Source organism: Pteropus medius, unplaced genomic scaffold (genome assembly GCF_902729225.1).
Source record: "Pteropus medius unplaced genomic scaffold, Ma_sr-lr_union100, whole genome shotgun sequence".
Lineage (NCBI taxonomy): Eukaryota > Metazoa > Chordata > Mammalia > Chiroptera > Pteropodidae > Pteropus > Pteropus medius.
In genome coordinates, this window is record NW_024342473.1 from 14,870,258 (window position 1) to 14,886,561 (window position 16,304).

At 44.7% G+C, this 16,304-nt stretch overlaps 1 protein-coding gene across 11 annotated transcripts in view; it reads right to left on the reverse strand.

Annotated features, from left to right (window-relative positions):
- TLN2 (talin 2) overlaps nt 1-16,304 on the reverse strand; it is a 386,133-nt gene that overhangs the window by 42,136 nt on the left and 327,693 nt on the right. For 10 of the 11 annotated variants that reach the window (XM_039865406.1, XM_039865408.1, XM_039865410.1 and 7 more), the window contains 4 exons: nt 15,180-15,326; nt 11,056-11,157; nt 8,498-8,617; nt 1,436-1,582 (listed from right to left, as the gene is read on the reverse strand). In XM_039865406.1, the coding sequence (XP_039721340.1) occupies nt 1,436-1,582; nt 8,498-8,617; nt 11,056-11,157; nt 15,180-15,326 (516 nt within the window). The remainder of the gene's footprint in view (nt 1-1,435; nt 1,583-8,497; nt 8,618-11,055; nt 11,158-15,179; nt 15,327-16,304) is intronic. The other variant, XM_039865415.1, reaches the window with a different exon arrangement.

Genomic DNA, 16,304 nt, shown 5'->3' on the forward strand with positions numbered 1-16,304 from the left:
AGTGGGGACCTTTAGTAAGAAACTGCCCAAAAGACCAGTTGCTCTGAACGAGCCGCTGTACTGCCTTTGATCCTTCTCCAGGTTCCTAACTCAGGGCTCCTCTCCTGGGAGAAGCAGTAAGACCCAGGCCAGCTCAGGAAGGTCACATTGCTTGTCCAGGCTCACCCAGGCTCCTCCACCTTTGCCCTGGGCTCCTGCTACAAGGTTTCCTACGGGGACACTTGGCAAGAGGAACTTTAAGAACAAGGAAGGGCTTTGAAAGGAGGGAGAGTGCCTTCCTCGAGCTGAGAGATTTATTTCCTTGTCTGTGGAGTCCAGAGAGGCCTGGACAGTCCTGTGGGCTGTGGGAGATGGCCAGACCACGGCTCGGCCTGGGCGAGGAGCCACGTACAGAGCAGCCTCTGTAGGGCAGCTTCCAGGTGAGGGGTCCCCCGCTCATCCCTTGATTCCTGTTGCCAAGCTTCTAACAGTACAGAGCTCTATGTCCTAAGAACCCAAGTGAAGGAGAGGGAAAGCCAGCCAAGCATGGATGCTTCAGCCTGCACGTCTAGTGGCCTGTAAAACAGCTGCCCTGAAAAATTACTCAGAGAAATAAGCAAAGCAAAAGATCAGCATGCTGCGGGAGAGTAAGGGACGTTTCAGAATGGGGCATTGTTAACCAGGGAAAACTTCCCGGGAGAGCAGAGTTGGAAGACAGTTTACACATAACAGCAGCTGGCGTTTCTTAAACGTTGAACTGTGTCTGGCACTGTACCGAGCACTTGCACACACACCACCACATTTAATCTGCACAATCCTATGGGCCAGGAACGATGTTTCTTCATCTTCATTTTACAGATGAAGAAACCGAGGCTTAGAAAGGTGAAGTCACTTAGCTGAGATACTGGAGCCCCATCTACTACACTATGTGACTCTACAAACAGCTGCCGTGGGAGTCGAGAAAGGCCATGCATGCCCCTGCTCTTGCACCAAGGAGCCACATGACCTCCGACAGGCGCTTAACCCTCCCCCACTTCACCAACTCATCTGGAAATAAAGAGGTTACAGGAGAGAGACTTCAGGTCCTTCTTACTCAGCCCACAGCATTTTGGAGTCCCCTCCCCTCCCACTCCCCTGGAGAAGGAAGCCCAAAGGGCAAAAGTGTCAAAGGGGTTGCAGGGAGGGGCTCCTGGTGCAGATCCTGACTTTGATAGGCTCTGCCCAGGCTGTCTGCAGGAGAGCCCTTGGAGGTAGACCTGGCCTTTGTGAGACAGTCCCTCTCATGCTTTCAATTTCTCAGGGCTTATGGGTCACCCTCAGCTCCCTGATATGCCCAGTCCCTGGGGAGACCCTGGGCAGGAGAGAAGATGACCAGACCTGCCTTGGCTGTTCCCTGTGCTTAGCCCTGGTCACAGTGGGCACTGTGGCTGCGTCTGACCCCAGGGCTGCTCCTTACCTTCTCTGTGACTGTGCGGGCACACTCGATGAGCTCCCTCTTGGTGTAGCTGTCGGTGGGGCACACCTGGAGGGCCCCTGCCTTCTGCACCAGGAAGATGCAGCCGTGGCCCAGGTCTTGCACACGAGTGCGAATCTGGAAGCCGATCTGTGGAAGCAGCCCGGGGTGGAGAAGGACAAGCGTGACGGACCCAGCCATCGAGGTCCTCCCTATGTGGAAAGTTTCTTACGTCCTATGGGAGCCTGGCTAGGAAAATTCCACTGCTATTCGGAGTCTGTGCTCGGTGAAGTATGGAATTTGGTTGATTTTGATTCCCTTTTTAGAATGTAAAATGCCCACAGTCCCCAGTAAGCAAGACTGTACCCCATCATCTTAGCATAATGCCTGATACTTGCTGTCTTTACTGGAGTATTGCTTATTTGTATCCTGCACCACCTGATCAGAACGTCCATTAGATGAGCTCTGCTGGATAACTGTTATTCCCTCATAAGCATTTATTGAGCCCCTACTGTGTGTCAGGGCCTCTTCTAAGCAGGTAATGCATTTAATTTCATTCATTCCTCACAACATCCCTAGAAGGTAATAAAAAGTTCAAAATATATGGCTTTAGTATTAGGCATATTGTAAAGTGTTCAGATTCTTGTAAATTAGTATATTTCCTGACCGGAACACCTCCCCCCGACCCCCAGCTGTACCCAGTGGGGAGTGGCCTTTCTGGGCCCAGGCTTCCTTTCTATTAAGCCCGGTTTGAGGTTTCCACAGCTCAGCAGGCATGCATTCTTTTAATGACCCCTGGCTTGTGGGATTATAGAAGGTACTTTGCTAAAAGAGGCCAAATGAGCTCTACTGCGGATAAACTGCCAGCTGTCACTTTAAGGTGCAATAAATTCCATTGCCACTTCCCAGAGTTTCCATTCCTCTGGCTGTTTCACATCAATTTTCATTTGGGTTTGATCGATACAGCTGCCTGAATAATCTGCCCTCCCGCCCAGGTAAACAACTAAAAACAAACGAACCCTTTCAGCTTTAGTTGTTTTCAAGAAACCACCATAGCAAGAAGCTGTGGCTTATCCTTCCAGCATCTATCATGAAGAGTTACTCAATAACCTCAGGTATTAAGATAATACCTGGAAGATTTGGGCCACCTGGATGCTGTCTTCTAATATCATCCCATTAGTCAAGGTTTAAGGAAGGGTGACTGGGGAGTGATGGGGGCTGCAAAGGTCAACTCCTATTATTGAAATACTGCGTTTAGGGAAAAAGGTAATTCCCTTAACCCCCCAAGGTCCAAAGGATGTTTAAATCCATTTAATAGAAAATTCTCATCCAGAAAGTTGACCTTCTGCTCTTGGGGTGTCTTCCATTGTACACAGGGGGCTGCAAAACCTTCACAGTCAGGGATTCTTGTTGAACATCTCCACATAAAACACAGCAGGAGCGGCACCCCCAGGATTACACAACCTGGCAGCTCGGCTAACAGATCTGGACTAGTGCAGCAGCAAAGCTGCCACTGAGGAGGGGAGAGGCACTTGAATTCAGCCCACGCAGTGGTAAAGCCATTTAAATATAGCTATTTGCTTGTCATGTTTGTTGCTTTAGCACAAGCCCAAGCTGAGGTAGGGGGATGCCCCCATTCAAGTTTTAAATTCACCCTGGCTCTCGAGGCTTTTCAGATCCATATAGTTTAACCCTAAGTAGTGAAAGATCAGAGCCAATCCAAAAGCAAGAGCTCTGCTTTTGAGGATGACCACAAATTTCTAAATGACAGGTGCTGGTGGGAAAGTAAGGTACGGGGCAAATGGAGAAAGTCACAGAATTTCAAAATAAAAACAAGTTCAACCTGCCCATTTACAGATGAAGGGACTGAGGCCTGGAGAAGTGATGTGAGTGGCCCAAGATCATACAGCCAGTCCCTGGGAAATCCAGGTCTCTAATACCAGCACAGTGCTCTACCCATTAGATCAGTGCTTTTCAAACTTCTTTTTTTGGCCACTTAACAGTAGAGCTCTCTATCCCCAGCCCCGCCAAATAAAAGCTCTCATGGTACCTCAACATGTAAAATAGAAATAATTTATTATTAGGATACTTTTCCTTTATGAGTTAAAATATATATCCTTGACTCAATAAAAAGTCAACAATGAGACTGAGTGAACCCAAGTTTAAAAGTCGGGGTTATGAAGGCCAGTTACAGCCTCGGCCGCCAGCTCATTTTTATATTTTGCTTTGGTTGCACAGTGTTGTGAAAATCCTGTTATGTGTGTAAATAAAGCAAACAGAAGCCGTTTTCTCAGTTTCCTGACCACAGCTGGCAGGGCAGAGCTGCATCAGCCTATGCAAACCACCCACTGGCAGCTCCTAATGGGTTACCATTTATCCTAGAATACGTTCAAGAGTACATGCAACTTTCCCTGACAGTTTTAAAAATAGTCCAATTATGTTTAAAAAGTGAGAATTGAGGCAAACATGCAGAACTTTCAAAGCCCCTCCCTGGGTCAGAGTTCTGAAGAATACGGTTTAAAACCATTGTGCTATGAACAGCTCCCATCCCAATCCTTCTCCCTGCAGGGAGCCAACCCTGAGCTTTCAGTTTACAGAATGACAGGGCACAGGGACAAGCACAGGCCTCTTAAGTCACTCTCAAATCTCCCTGGGGGTGGGAGGGAGCTGCCTCGCAGCTGAAACCTGTGGGCAGACATGCTAAACGGTGAGAACACATCCTCAGTGACACTCAGGCTCCCTTGACCTCCCTCTCAAAGGACCACATTATAAAAACACCCCAAGGTCCTGGTGCTCATATGCTTTCTTGGAGGTGACATCATGCATGTAGCAAAAGTCTTGAAACGTAACAGCGGAGAGCTGGTACAATGTCATTAGGGATGAGATTCCAGTTGGGAAGCACCAAGGAAGAGTAGCACCAGAAAGCAAAGGGATGAGACTCAAATAAGGGAACTGCAAAAACCCTTGGGGTTCTTAGACAACCCAGGGCTTGGCCCTGGCAGTTGGGTCTGTGCTAGGTCACACTGTTACCTTCTAGGTGCCTGGAGGCCCCCTTGAGGTTTGGCCATGCAAACCTCCTGTATTCTTGTCTGTGTGCGATCCTATGTGGACGGCATGCAGGAAGGATGTAGTATTAAAAAGGACAAGTTGAAATGGGCTTCACTCACTTATTTTCACAGGCTGAGGGCTAAATGTAACAGAAAGGAAGGGATCTCAGGATCCCGACCCCAGCCCCACTTCAGCTCTCAACCTTTCACCCTTGTGGGTCCCATGGGGGAGCAGAAAGAACCAGGAATCTTGTTTCCAATCTGCCTTTTCCTAGCTACTGGACTCTGGGTGAGCCTGCCAACCTCCTGGAGCCTTTGTTCCTTCACTGAAGACACAAGAGGGAGAGAACCTGCCCTGCCCACTTGAATGACAGAATGAAAGGTCTATGTGAAAACATCTCAGAAAGTAGAATGTTCATTCACTGTTGTGAAAAGAGGCAGCTTGGTGCAGGAGAAAAAGCAAGCCTTGCCCAACAAAGCTGGTTTCAAATCCTGACTTCCACATAGTTACTTCCTAAGTTACTTGAAACTTCACTTATTCCCAAAAGTTATTTCAAATGGCTCCAACACTATGGTAGCTGTGTGGTCTTGGGCAATGTAAGCTCCTTAAGCATTGGTTTGCTCATCTGTGAAATGGAGAGAACAAACGATTGTCTCACATGCTGTAGCTGAGGGTACACAGGACAGCACCAAGCATAGCATCTGACTTGGCGTATGGACTTGACAAACTACTCTCATACTCTTATTCTCTTCCATAGGCATGTGGGATGGCTCCGGCATTGAACGAAAGAGGACAACAGAATCAACATATCATCAAAACGATCATTTGCTCTACTACACTTTCCCAGCACATTTTGTACTGCCAGAGGAACAGCTAGAAAGGGAATATATTTTTACGACTATTCAAATAGATAAGGGCTTTAAAAATGCTAAGTTTCCCAAAGCAACATAAAACTTCTCAGCATATATGACCAGTCCCAATGGTGATCCAACCACAACTAGTGTTTATTATAAAGGAATGCTGCTTACAGATATCAAACGTGGGGTTTTAAATTGGCAGCTTTAGTAAAGCATTACTTGAACCTCAAGAAAAACCCTCAATTCCCTTCTTGCCCAAATAAAAGTAAAATAGAGAAGAATGCATCCTGGTTTTGCGCCTTGAGGGAAATTAGAAGCCTGGTCTTTATGAGGTTTTGAATCAAATTTCAAAGGGGGGTGGTGGTCTAAGAAATACTGATCATCTTTACTGACTAAAACTAAACATACAGGTTTTTCCCAGGCTTTGAAAACAATCACATATAAAATGAGTTCAAATATACTTTGCCTAGGACAGCTTGTGAAAGTTGAAAAGACAATAATGGATGTTAAATGACAAACTTTGTAGTTTCTCTTCAGGGAAAAAAAAAAAGGAATAAAGAGTGTGTACAGCAGAAGAAATGTATCGTTTTCCCACCTACGGAAAGTGTATCTTTGACTGGAAAGTTTAAAAAATTTGAGAGTGGACACCCATCTCGTTTGGGAAAAAGGGCTTTGGTTCTCACTACAAGCTCTTGATAAATGTTCCTGACAGCTTTGAAGACACGAGTATTACCAGTGGTTACAGTAAAGCTTACTCAGAGACAAAGCTGCAGTCACTAAATCTTTCCTTCAGCATTTACACTTAGGAGTTGTAGCTCACAGGACCAGCATTTTTTTTTTTTTTTTTTTTTTAAGAGGAAACTAATCTTAAATTGCAAAGTTGCCTGAGGGTTTTAACTTTTCTGAAGAAAGAAGTTTTCACGGAGATGTTAACAAAAGTTTCGAATTTCCGTGGAAAAATAAGCAAGATAAAACTCTCGCTTGATATTCAGAGGGCAGAGCTATGGCTTTTTCCTGTAATTGTCACATTCTGGAAGAGACTGAAATGCTGACTCGGCACAGCAGGCTGCAGGACTGCAGCAAGGGGAGCAGCTTCTTATTTGCCCTGGATATAAATATTTTCACATACTGCGATGTGGGGCCCTCTTGGGTATACAAATAATTCCGCAGTCTTGGAATAAAAAACTACTGCTTCAGGGGTCTCCGAACCCTCTCAGTTTTCCCCCAAATATCTGTCTGGCAAATGAACACAAAGAATTTTCCTTTGTAAGCCACTGGTAATTTTATATTCTCTCTGCCTCTTTTCACTCCAGGTCACGCTGCTCTTGTGTCTGGAATGTAAAATACATCCCAAGATGGAGAAAAGAGAAAACCTTAATGAAAATGTCAGCTGCTACAAAGCAGGGTGAATAACTAAAGTAACTAGTTGTTGCGCCTTTAGAATACCTTTTCTCTCCTGGCTGCTTTGGTATTTCTATTTTGCCTCAGTGGTCTGAGTTGCAGTAAGGTAATCTGCTTGTTTCACACATGGGGTGGAACTCAGATGTGGAAAGGGCTCCAACAGATTATTGGGTCTTCACTCAACAACTTGGGCAGGCCAGCACTTAAACTAACCAAGGCAGATGGTTGTAGATTCCATTTTTAGATTTCTGGAGACAGATCCAAACATCCCTTGCAATCACAGTCTCTTTTAATTTCCCTGCAAAGCCAAACACTTCTTCCCTTTGTTCAAATTTTTCCTTCCTATAACATACCAAAACAGGGAGTCTGTTTTAAAAAAAATGATGGGCTTGTATAAAGGATCAACAAAATCCTGATGTAGGTCTCTGATAATTTTTCTTTCTTGGTAGTGACTTAATAGACTCATTATAAATAGAATTATTCATGCTGCAGCTTAAGTACCCATCCTAAAATCTCAAAATGCAGGCACTGTTAGAACTTAAGTCATCCCATGCTACATATATATGTATGCAAGTACATATATATATATATAATACTCCTATTTACATGCATTGTTACCACATACGTTAGAAAGTGATTTTGTTTGGGGCTTTCATATCTGTAGTTTCTCTGGGAGGCTTTTTAAAGACATGCTTAGACATGACTCCCAGGAGAAATAGCAGCACCGAGGAACTTGAGGACACTGACTTATTGCGAGAAGGAAAGACCAGTCACAACCTTCTGCCTTGACAGCCCGATCCATTTAGGAATGTGGCAAATGGGGTTTGTGCTCAATAAACAGCTTGCTGAATTTCACGGAATGTAGTTACCTTCATCTTCCCAGTGTCCCTGTAATCCACTCCATTATTCTTTATTTCCTATTAAGCTCTATTTTTCTAAGGACCCATGTAGTAGCTGAGGACTGGGCCCTTTCTGTGTGTTTGCACTGATACAGATGCAGTCAAACACCCTGGAGTTCCACCCATCCTGTGTGCTTCCCAAGGACTACTTGATTTCTCAGAGGTATCAGAGATGGGAGCTCTTAGAAAGTGGACTTTGGGACCAAACTTTTGCCTATTTAAGACTCTTATGGGTGCAGGCATTCTGAGGCAAAGTCTGCGTGGGCCAGTAAGGAAAGTGAATTTAGGAAAGGCAGGTAGGTAATGAAGAGAAGTCAGGGGTGTAGGGGCAGGGACCTGGGCCAGTTCTTAGAAAGGCGCCAACAATATTCAGGCAAGACTTTGTTTCATAAAAGCAGACTACACAGTGGTTTCTCAAGAGAAGGGCAGCTAAACCCCATTCAAGGCTCTGCCAACACTTTTATGAGCCTTTGGAAAATGAAAAAATAAGGGAAATTTGCTCCGTGAGAGTAGAAAGCAAGAGGTAGATGGCAGTGGATGTTCTGCCCTTGGCATCAGGTGATGGGCCAGGGGACAGGTGACCTGGCAGCATATTGTAAACAGAGTCCTTCTGTCTCAAAGCCCGCCTCCCCAGATGTCCCCAGATCTCAGCCAGTTGGCTCACAAAGGACAGTGAGCCTTGAGTACAGCCTGGGGTTACTGGGTCTGAACCTGGGGGCTGGCAGCACAGCAATGAGAACTAAGCTTGATTCTGCCTATGAGGCTGGGGTCTTTTGGAGTGAGCTGAGCTATGGAAGATCCCCCGAGAGTGGGCACCCAGGTGGGTTGGCTTCTTAAAACAGGGGCTTAAGGTGGCAGACCTCCTCTGGTTCCGCCGTGGCTGCTGCCATCTGGCCCTGGAGAGCCAGATGCCCATAGTCACTGGTCATTTGTGAAGCCAGTCCTCCCAACTCTTCCGGGTTAGTAACCGACTTAGTCATCTGGAAAAAGAAAACAAGCAAGACACAAAACACACACAGAGAAAAGCATGAGAACCATGTGTTAATACCACTGGAAGCTGAAGGGTTTTATTCACTTTTAAGCTATTGGCTTGCATTTGGGGCTGGACACTGGAGAGGGCAGTTCAAGCGAAGCCCATGCTACATTGCACACAACAGGCTGGGGCCCCTTTCAGGCCAGCAGGTCCTGACAGGGCCAATGGACAACATGCTAGGCTCAGGCCGTGCAGTGTGGAGGCCGGGCCTTCAGGCTCCACTCTGGGAGGTGAGAGCAGCAGCCTAGCCAGCCCTGTCCTGTGGGTCAGTCGCTAGAGGAGTTCCCCAGAAAAACCACAGGGGGGCACAATCCCCATGCAGTGCACACCCCTGGTCACAGTCTTCTGCAGAGAGTTCATGTGGTCCCAGGAACCCAGAAGTGGGTCCCACACAGGCACCAGAGGGCATGAGGACAGGGCTGTTAAGGAAATTGTGACTGAGAAATGATGGATAAGACAAATGTTTTGGAGGAAGAAATTCACAGAGAACACAGCTTTGTAGTAAATTTGTGCCAAAGAATGACAAGATTTTGGCCTCAATTTAAGAGTATATTGTAGCTTAAATGGTCAAATTCTACCTTTTTATTATCAAGATAGTCTGTATTTTCCTCCTGGTTCATAGAAGAACTTACCTTGTGTACCCTACCTAGCTACCATGCTAGTTTCTCATTTTTCCTCTTCCTCTGACAAAAATGTCTTAGTTCTCACAACAGCAGTTTTAACCTACTGTCCTTGTCCCTCTTGAGTTAGAGGCCTCCCTCCTGCCCAACCTCGTCTCTCACTCCGGATGACAAGACTCTCTCTCTCTCTCTCTCTCTCTCTGTGGCATTTGAAGACCTTTATTTTAAAGGGCTTAAAAAAGAAAACCCTTTTAAATGACTCCACACCCATTGAGGCGGGACGGAATGTGTAGCCTGTCTCAGGCCTGTTTGTCGGGAAATGTTACAGGCTTTCAGGATGAGGTGTGGGGTCACAAGGAATGCACACTGAACTCCAAGAGAGTGAGGCTGTACCAAGAGCTGCTGCATTTGAGCCCTGCCACACAGAGCGCAACGGTTCTGAGGTGGCCCAGTGCACTGAAGCGAGACTCTTGCTCAGTCAGGGCCCAGGTCAGCTACCTCAGAAACAGCAATGCAGTTGAGGCCGAGCTCAAGACACTGGACACCAGTGTCAAGACTGACCGGCCAAGAACCTAGCCTGGAGATATTCCAGAAACACCGTGAGGCTACTCAAAATGTTTGCAACCCTTGCTGCACTGTGCTCCTAGCTCAGAGGAATCGGCACTGCAATGCTGCCTGATTTGACTTGTGACTTGCCCCTGAGCACCCCTAGGCAGGACCAACTCGGCCCCACTCCAGCCTTTTCATAGTCACTGAGATGGGCGTCGTTCCTACCTCCTTCCCCAGCCCAAATCCTTTTAAACAACAAGCCTGGCACAATCACAGAGTTTCTAAGAAAGAGCAGCAGCAGCCAGGGGAGGCTTTGTGGTCCAAGCTCAACCTCTAGTGGACACACGACTACATGACAAACTATCCAGACAGGCGGTGGGCCTGATGGGGCAGGAACCATGTGGTGGCTCAGTCTGGCCCCTCCAGCTGGGAAGGCTGCTTGATCTCTCAACTCAGGCTTATGTGGCAGCATCTTTCAAAATTTTGACCCGTACCACCTGAGCCTTCAGAGGTGAGAGGAACTTTCTTACTATGAACTCCTATTAATTCTTTGAGGACACCATTTGTCATCTTTTGTGTTACTTTTTAACATATCAAGATAGCATCCATCTCTCAAGGCCAGTTATCAAGATCCATGTAATACAATACTGACATTATACGTTTGCCAAAAAAAAAAAAAAGTTACTTCAAAGTTACATGCTTTCTGTTGTTAGGGAAAAAAATATATTTTTTGCAAAACCTTGTTGTTTCATTTTGCCTGAAAGACGGGCAATACTTTATTGTTCAAGTATTATAATTTGATTCCGTCGATCTCTGTTCTATCTCCAAATGTCTTCTCTTGTACTGTAATTTTAATCTATAAAAACACCTCGATTCCTTTATGAAGTGAATGGGAGTTTTCTTTCTCTGACTCCCAACCTCTATCTCATTTCCTCTTTGATTCCCATTTTCTCCCCTTCCTTTGCTCCCTTGTCCTCATGCCCAGGTCTCAGTCATCTTGAATTCCCTCTTGCAGCCTTTTCACTAGATAAGTCCAGCAGGCTGGGGCTTCCAGACACAGGCAAAGAGACCACAGATAAAGGATAGGAGCTGGGGCCCAGGAGGGCTAGAAATACAGACTAATTTCTCCCACATAGACCCCAGAATGGAAGACTCAGTGACGGCCGTGGATAAAAGGGCAACTGGCGGCGGGTGGGGCAGTTCTTTTTCTTCTTACCATTTCCTGAGCTGTCACCGCAATGGCTTTGGAATATTTAACCACAGTTGTCTGATAGTCGACAAATGTTCCCTTTGGTTCTGGAGGAGTGCCTTCGTCCAGCTACAGAGGAGAGGAAAAGAACCCGAAAGTCAGAAGAGGCCCTTAGACGTGTGGACAATATTTATTAGAATTAGGAACTTTGAAAAGTGGAGAGGCCCTCAGAGTTTCTTTGGCCCAAAGTCGACAGATCCCCACCAGCTCCTGTGACAAAGACTTCAGTAGAGGTGCACATAAGGCACTCGGGGTACACAGGTGAGGAGAGGCTCCCGGCCTTGCCTGAGAGGGCTGGGAGTGCTTTCCAGGGGAATGTTTTGGTCAAGTCTTTCCAAGGGAGGCGTCTGCTACATACACAAGGTGGGAAAAGTGTCCCAAAGAGAGGGAACGGCGTTCAAGAATAAAAAGGTGGGTGTGAGCTGGACACTTCTAGTGAAGTGAGAATGATAGACACGGACTGGGAGGCAGAATCTACATTGTGAAGGGCTTCCATAGGAATGGGATAGCCCACAGACGTCTATCCCCTGGAACCTTCACTTCTGATCTAAACTGGGGGAGAGAAGATATTGGAAGCATTAGATATAATTTATCGCTCGTCTGACTCTATATACAACAGGAATTGAGAGAAAGATGAGATCACTATCGTGCAGAAGAGCTGGAGAAGTGGGACAATGGCTCTGTCCCATGCAGGGTTAGGGATGTGTTGGTTCAAAGAAAGACCTGGTTCAAGGGCTTGTGACTGAGCCTCGAGCTGGTGGTTTAATCTCTGAGGCTCACGTCCTTCATTGGAAACTTCCGAGTATCAGAAGGTTGTAAGCAAAGATCAACTAAAATTATACCTGGTCAAGAGCTATGCAAAGGAAGATGATGACTGTGAGAATGAGGAAGAAGATAATGATGATGATAGTGTCGATGATGATTATGATGAAGAAAGAGGCAACCCATCTTTGCCAACATCATTATTACTGTCACCCTGGTTGCCGAATGAGACTCCAGGTGAGCAGATAGGTGAACAGAAAGAGTGAGTATGGTAAACAGAAGGAGGCTGTTGAGAATGGTGGGCACGAACCTGAATCTGTTTAATGAAGAGCCTGGAAATTGTGAGGAAAAATGATGGGACTTGGGGTAGGCAATGACACATTTGAGAAGTTCTCTTTGTCAGATCTGCCAGATAGCTTGCAGTCAGAGAAGAGACTAGAGGCCAAGAAAAAAATGTTAAATGAAGTTTTTACAATAGAGCTACACATCATGAGCAGGCATAAGCTACAATGTGAGTTGAAGGAATGTATTGCTGTAACCTATGTGTGATTTATCTGCACAGCCAAACCATAAACACAAACTTCAGGCTAGATCACTTTTTTTAGGTTTCTTTATCAACGAGATAGAGGCTGCCAAATATCTCTATCACACAATAGAGACCCTGCTGGTCAGATGAGAACTGAGTTGTGGACTCATACACTCAGTATAAACTGATTGGGCATCTTCTGAGTGTCAGGCGATGTGCTGGGAGCCTTCATGTGAGATGTAGAGTAACTGTGAGCCAGGATGTTGGAGCTGGAGGGACGCTTAGAATACACGAGACACTGGCCACCAGGATGAAACTTCTACTAGTTTGAAGACAATGAAAAAAGTAAGAACGGAGGTATAGTTTTAAATTTTTCAAATTTATTTAGTTGAAAGAACTTGCCTTTATTCTGAGATAACAGCCTTTCTATTGTTTTTAGATGTTAACAGGATCTTTCTTTTATGAGAAAATAGTGATGTAGATAGCAGTGTTATTTGGTTTTAGTTTTTTTTTTTCCATGATCTCCACCCCTCCCTCCACCCCAAATACAAAGAAAAGTTACTGGATTACAAAATCCCAAAGGTTGAGAACCACTAACATCACTGAATGGGGAAACCAGGGTTCAGAGAGCTTGAGAGATTTGTCTAAGGTCACCCAGAAAGCTGATTATTTCCTATTAACCTAGTAGCCCCCAAACTTTCTGGGACTCAGATACAGAGAGAGACGCTTAAGAAAAACCTCCACAGCAGAAGCCTCAAAAGTGTCAAGAATTGCATCTGAGGTAGAATCAGCTTTGGGTACATTCACATTTTTCTGCCACTCATTGTCATTGAGAATTTTCAACAATCATTCTAACAGTATATCAGTATTTTAACCAAATAACTGAAACTCAGATAGAAAATGCCAGATTTCTAATGCCTTGCTGCTTGAGGGGTCAAAGGACATGAAGTACCTTTGACTTGATACAGTCACCAGCACAGGCAGGCTGGAGTGGGCTGAGTAAAGAGAGAACGGGGAAAAAGCGTGGTGTGGTACGCCTTGAGTGTCAAGTCAGGGCAGATGAGAACTTTGGGGTATCAAATGAAATCCCGGTTGTCTCTTTTACAGAACTGAGGGAAATAAACCTTTGTTCCTGGCCTCTGTGGCTCATGTCGTTTGCAGTTCTTCATTATTGCTATCAGGTCAGCCAGATTTAATTCCCAGCCCTTCCAAAAGAATCTATATCACTGACATCAGATTGTACAAGAGCTCTTTTCCTTATTGAAACTCCGTCACAGCACGCAAGGCTCAGAGGCTATCAAAAAAAAAATACTTCGGGAACCTGATTTCCATCTTTTAGGGAGTTATGGAACTCTTCCCTATCATTAGAGTGGTTGTGGAAAAAACAAACAAACAAACAAACAAACAAACAAAACAAAAAAACCCTTTTCCTGAGAATTAAAAGTTTATCATTTGGATTTCTAATTTGTACTGAGAAACCTTGAGCACCATTATTTAATATCCATGGTAGATGCAAGGCTTATTTTCAAAACTCTGGTTTTCTGATGTCCTAAAAACCAAACAAATCCACTGAGACTTATCCAAGGGCCTAGAAAAAAAAGGAAACTTTAATGCATTTTCTGCCAAATTGTCTCTATCTGAACTGTGAGAAGCCCATGGCAGAAATTACTGGAGTACTTTGACAAGGCAGAGCCTGGGGTCTCAAAAGGGAGCTCCAGCATCCTGCCTGGCTTGTGACTTTATTGTCTAATAATGACTGCACAATGTTTAAGGGGAATTATCCTAATTATAGTTTCAGGCTCTCATCTCTTTATGGAGATACAAACCAACCAATCTTCTCTAAATTAGCAATTAAAGACTGTTTATTATGCTGAAAAACCATAAGAATGTATTCATAATCTGACAATGGACATTTCAAAACACAATGTCTAAAATTATTGGCTATGCTATCACAAGGTGGCAATTAGATGTTGATGAACAATTGTTAATTCTCATGACTATCAAACTGACATGATTAGTGAAGCATTCCTTGGGGGAAAGAGCAGAAGATACAGAGTTGAAACTGTCTCCACTCATAAGTCCCTACTCAACTGACGGGCATACTACTTCAGTGGCTTCTACATCTGGCTAGATACCAGACCATGGGGAGAATTAAAAAATGCAGAGACAGAAGCTAAGCAGGGTTGGGCCTGGTTAGTACTTGGATGGGAAACCACTTAGGAAGACCAAGTGCTGCAGGCGTAAAAGATAAATAAAATAAAATAAAATAAAGGATTATAAGCTGACAAGGTCCTTGCAATCTGTGAGGTCAATCAAGGGTTGCCTCACCTAAAAAAACAACGAAAAAACAAAGAGAGCTACCTGGCCTCCACCCCATAGAGATGCCAACTGAGTAGGGCTGGAACAGGGCCCAGAATGTGCATTCTAAAATACTCCCAGTGATTCCAAAGACCAGAACTTGAGAATTGCTTCATCATTTCATTTTGGAGTTCGCTGCCCACAAGAACTCAATAAAGTAGACAGAGGATATAGATAATTATTTCCATTTCCATTTCCCCCCCTGTGTAAAATTGGAAGGAAGGGTGCAACTGGCTTACCAAAATAATCAATGAAAACAAAGAATGAATAATATATTGGACATATGATAGGACACCTGCACTTTAATTGGAACCCTCAGGGAAGGAGGTGGCTTGTTGGAATTAGCCTTGACAGATAGCTCCTTAGAGAAAAGCACCTGAGGGAAACCGAGGAGGAAATGGGGTCAAGGAGTGAGGAGGGTGAGTATCTGGAAGCCCAGACCTACCTTGCTCATGGCTTCTGCAATGGCGTCGACCATGCCTCCCACCAGCCCTACTTCACTGGCAGCTTCGTTCAGGGTCACCATTATGTCATCTACGGCCTCCTTCATGAGCTGGGAAGCCTCTGTGATAGCATCGTGGGTATGCTGTGCCTGGGAAAGGGGAAAGAGAATTGTGAAATGTCTCCTTAAGCAGAAGAAAATGCTGCTCAGTCTCTTAAACACTTCCCTTCTTTTAAGAATAACCTTAAAAAGCAGAATACAAAAATATATCCCCATTATGGAGCACAGCAATGTATTCTATATTTTTCTTTTCCTTTATTATGTTTGTACATTTGTTTCCAAAATAAAAATCAGAAAGACAAAGATCTATTTTTTACAATCAAAAGGAAAAATATAACTAATATCAAATAGTGTCTTATGACATGACTCATTTTATGTTATGATATTCAGCATGGTAATATACAAGGTGACATATTTAATTAGAAAAACTAATATAAAGGAAAATGTGTTCACATCAAATGCATTTCTCATCAAAACTGCCCAACATACTGTAATTCCCAAATAAGACTGGATTATGAAAATGTAGGTATGTACAGGAGACATAAATCTGTAAAAGACCTAATAGGCTTTGTAACTATGTCACAAATTATATCACCATGAGGTTAGAGGAATGAATGAGAGAAATTCTCCGGGGACAGACACTCTACAGGCGAAGCCCTGAGTGCTCGTGAGTTTTGCTAAGACAGTATCTTGGAGATACTTTAACTGCAGGCATTTCACCTGTGTGTCAAGCACAGAAAGGGCACTGAGTAAATGAAAGAATGAATTAATGGTGGTGCCGGGCTCCCCTAAAGATACCTCAAATTGTAGCAAGATGTAGGGGAAAAAGCCATGGACTTCGGGTCAGGAAAACCTGGTTCCTATTCTACTAGTTCCTATTCTACTGCTAACTAGCTAAGTGGCCGTGGTCTTGACTTTCTAAGTAAAATGGGAGTTCTGACGAGATCATATGGGTGCAGGTACCTTATCGTTTATAATAAGAGCAGTCTAGTCGGGGCCTGTGCCCATAACTGGGAAATCTGACCTAATGCCAGGTAGTTAGTGTCAGAATTGCACTGCACCCAGGTG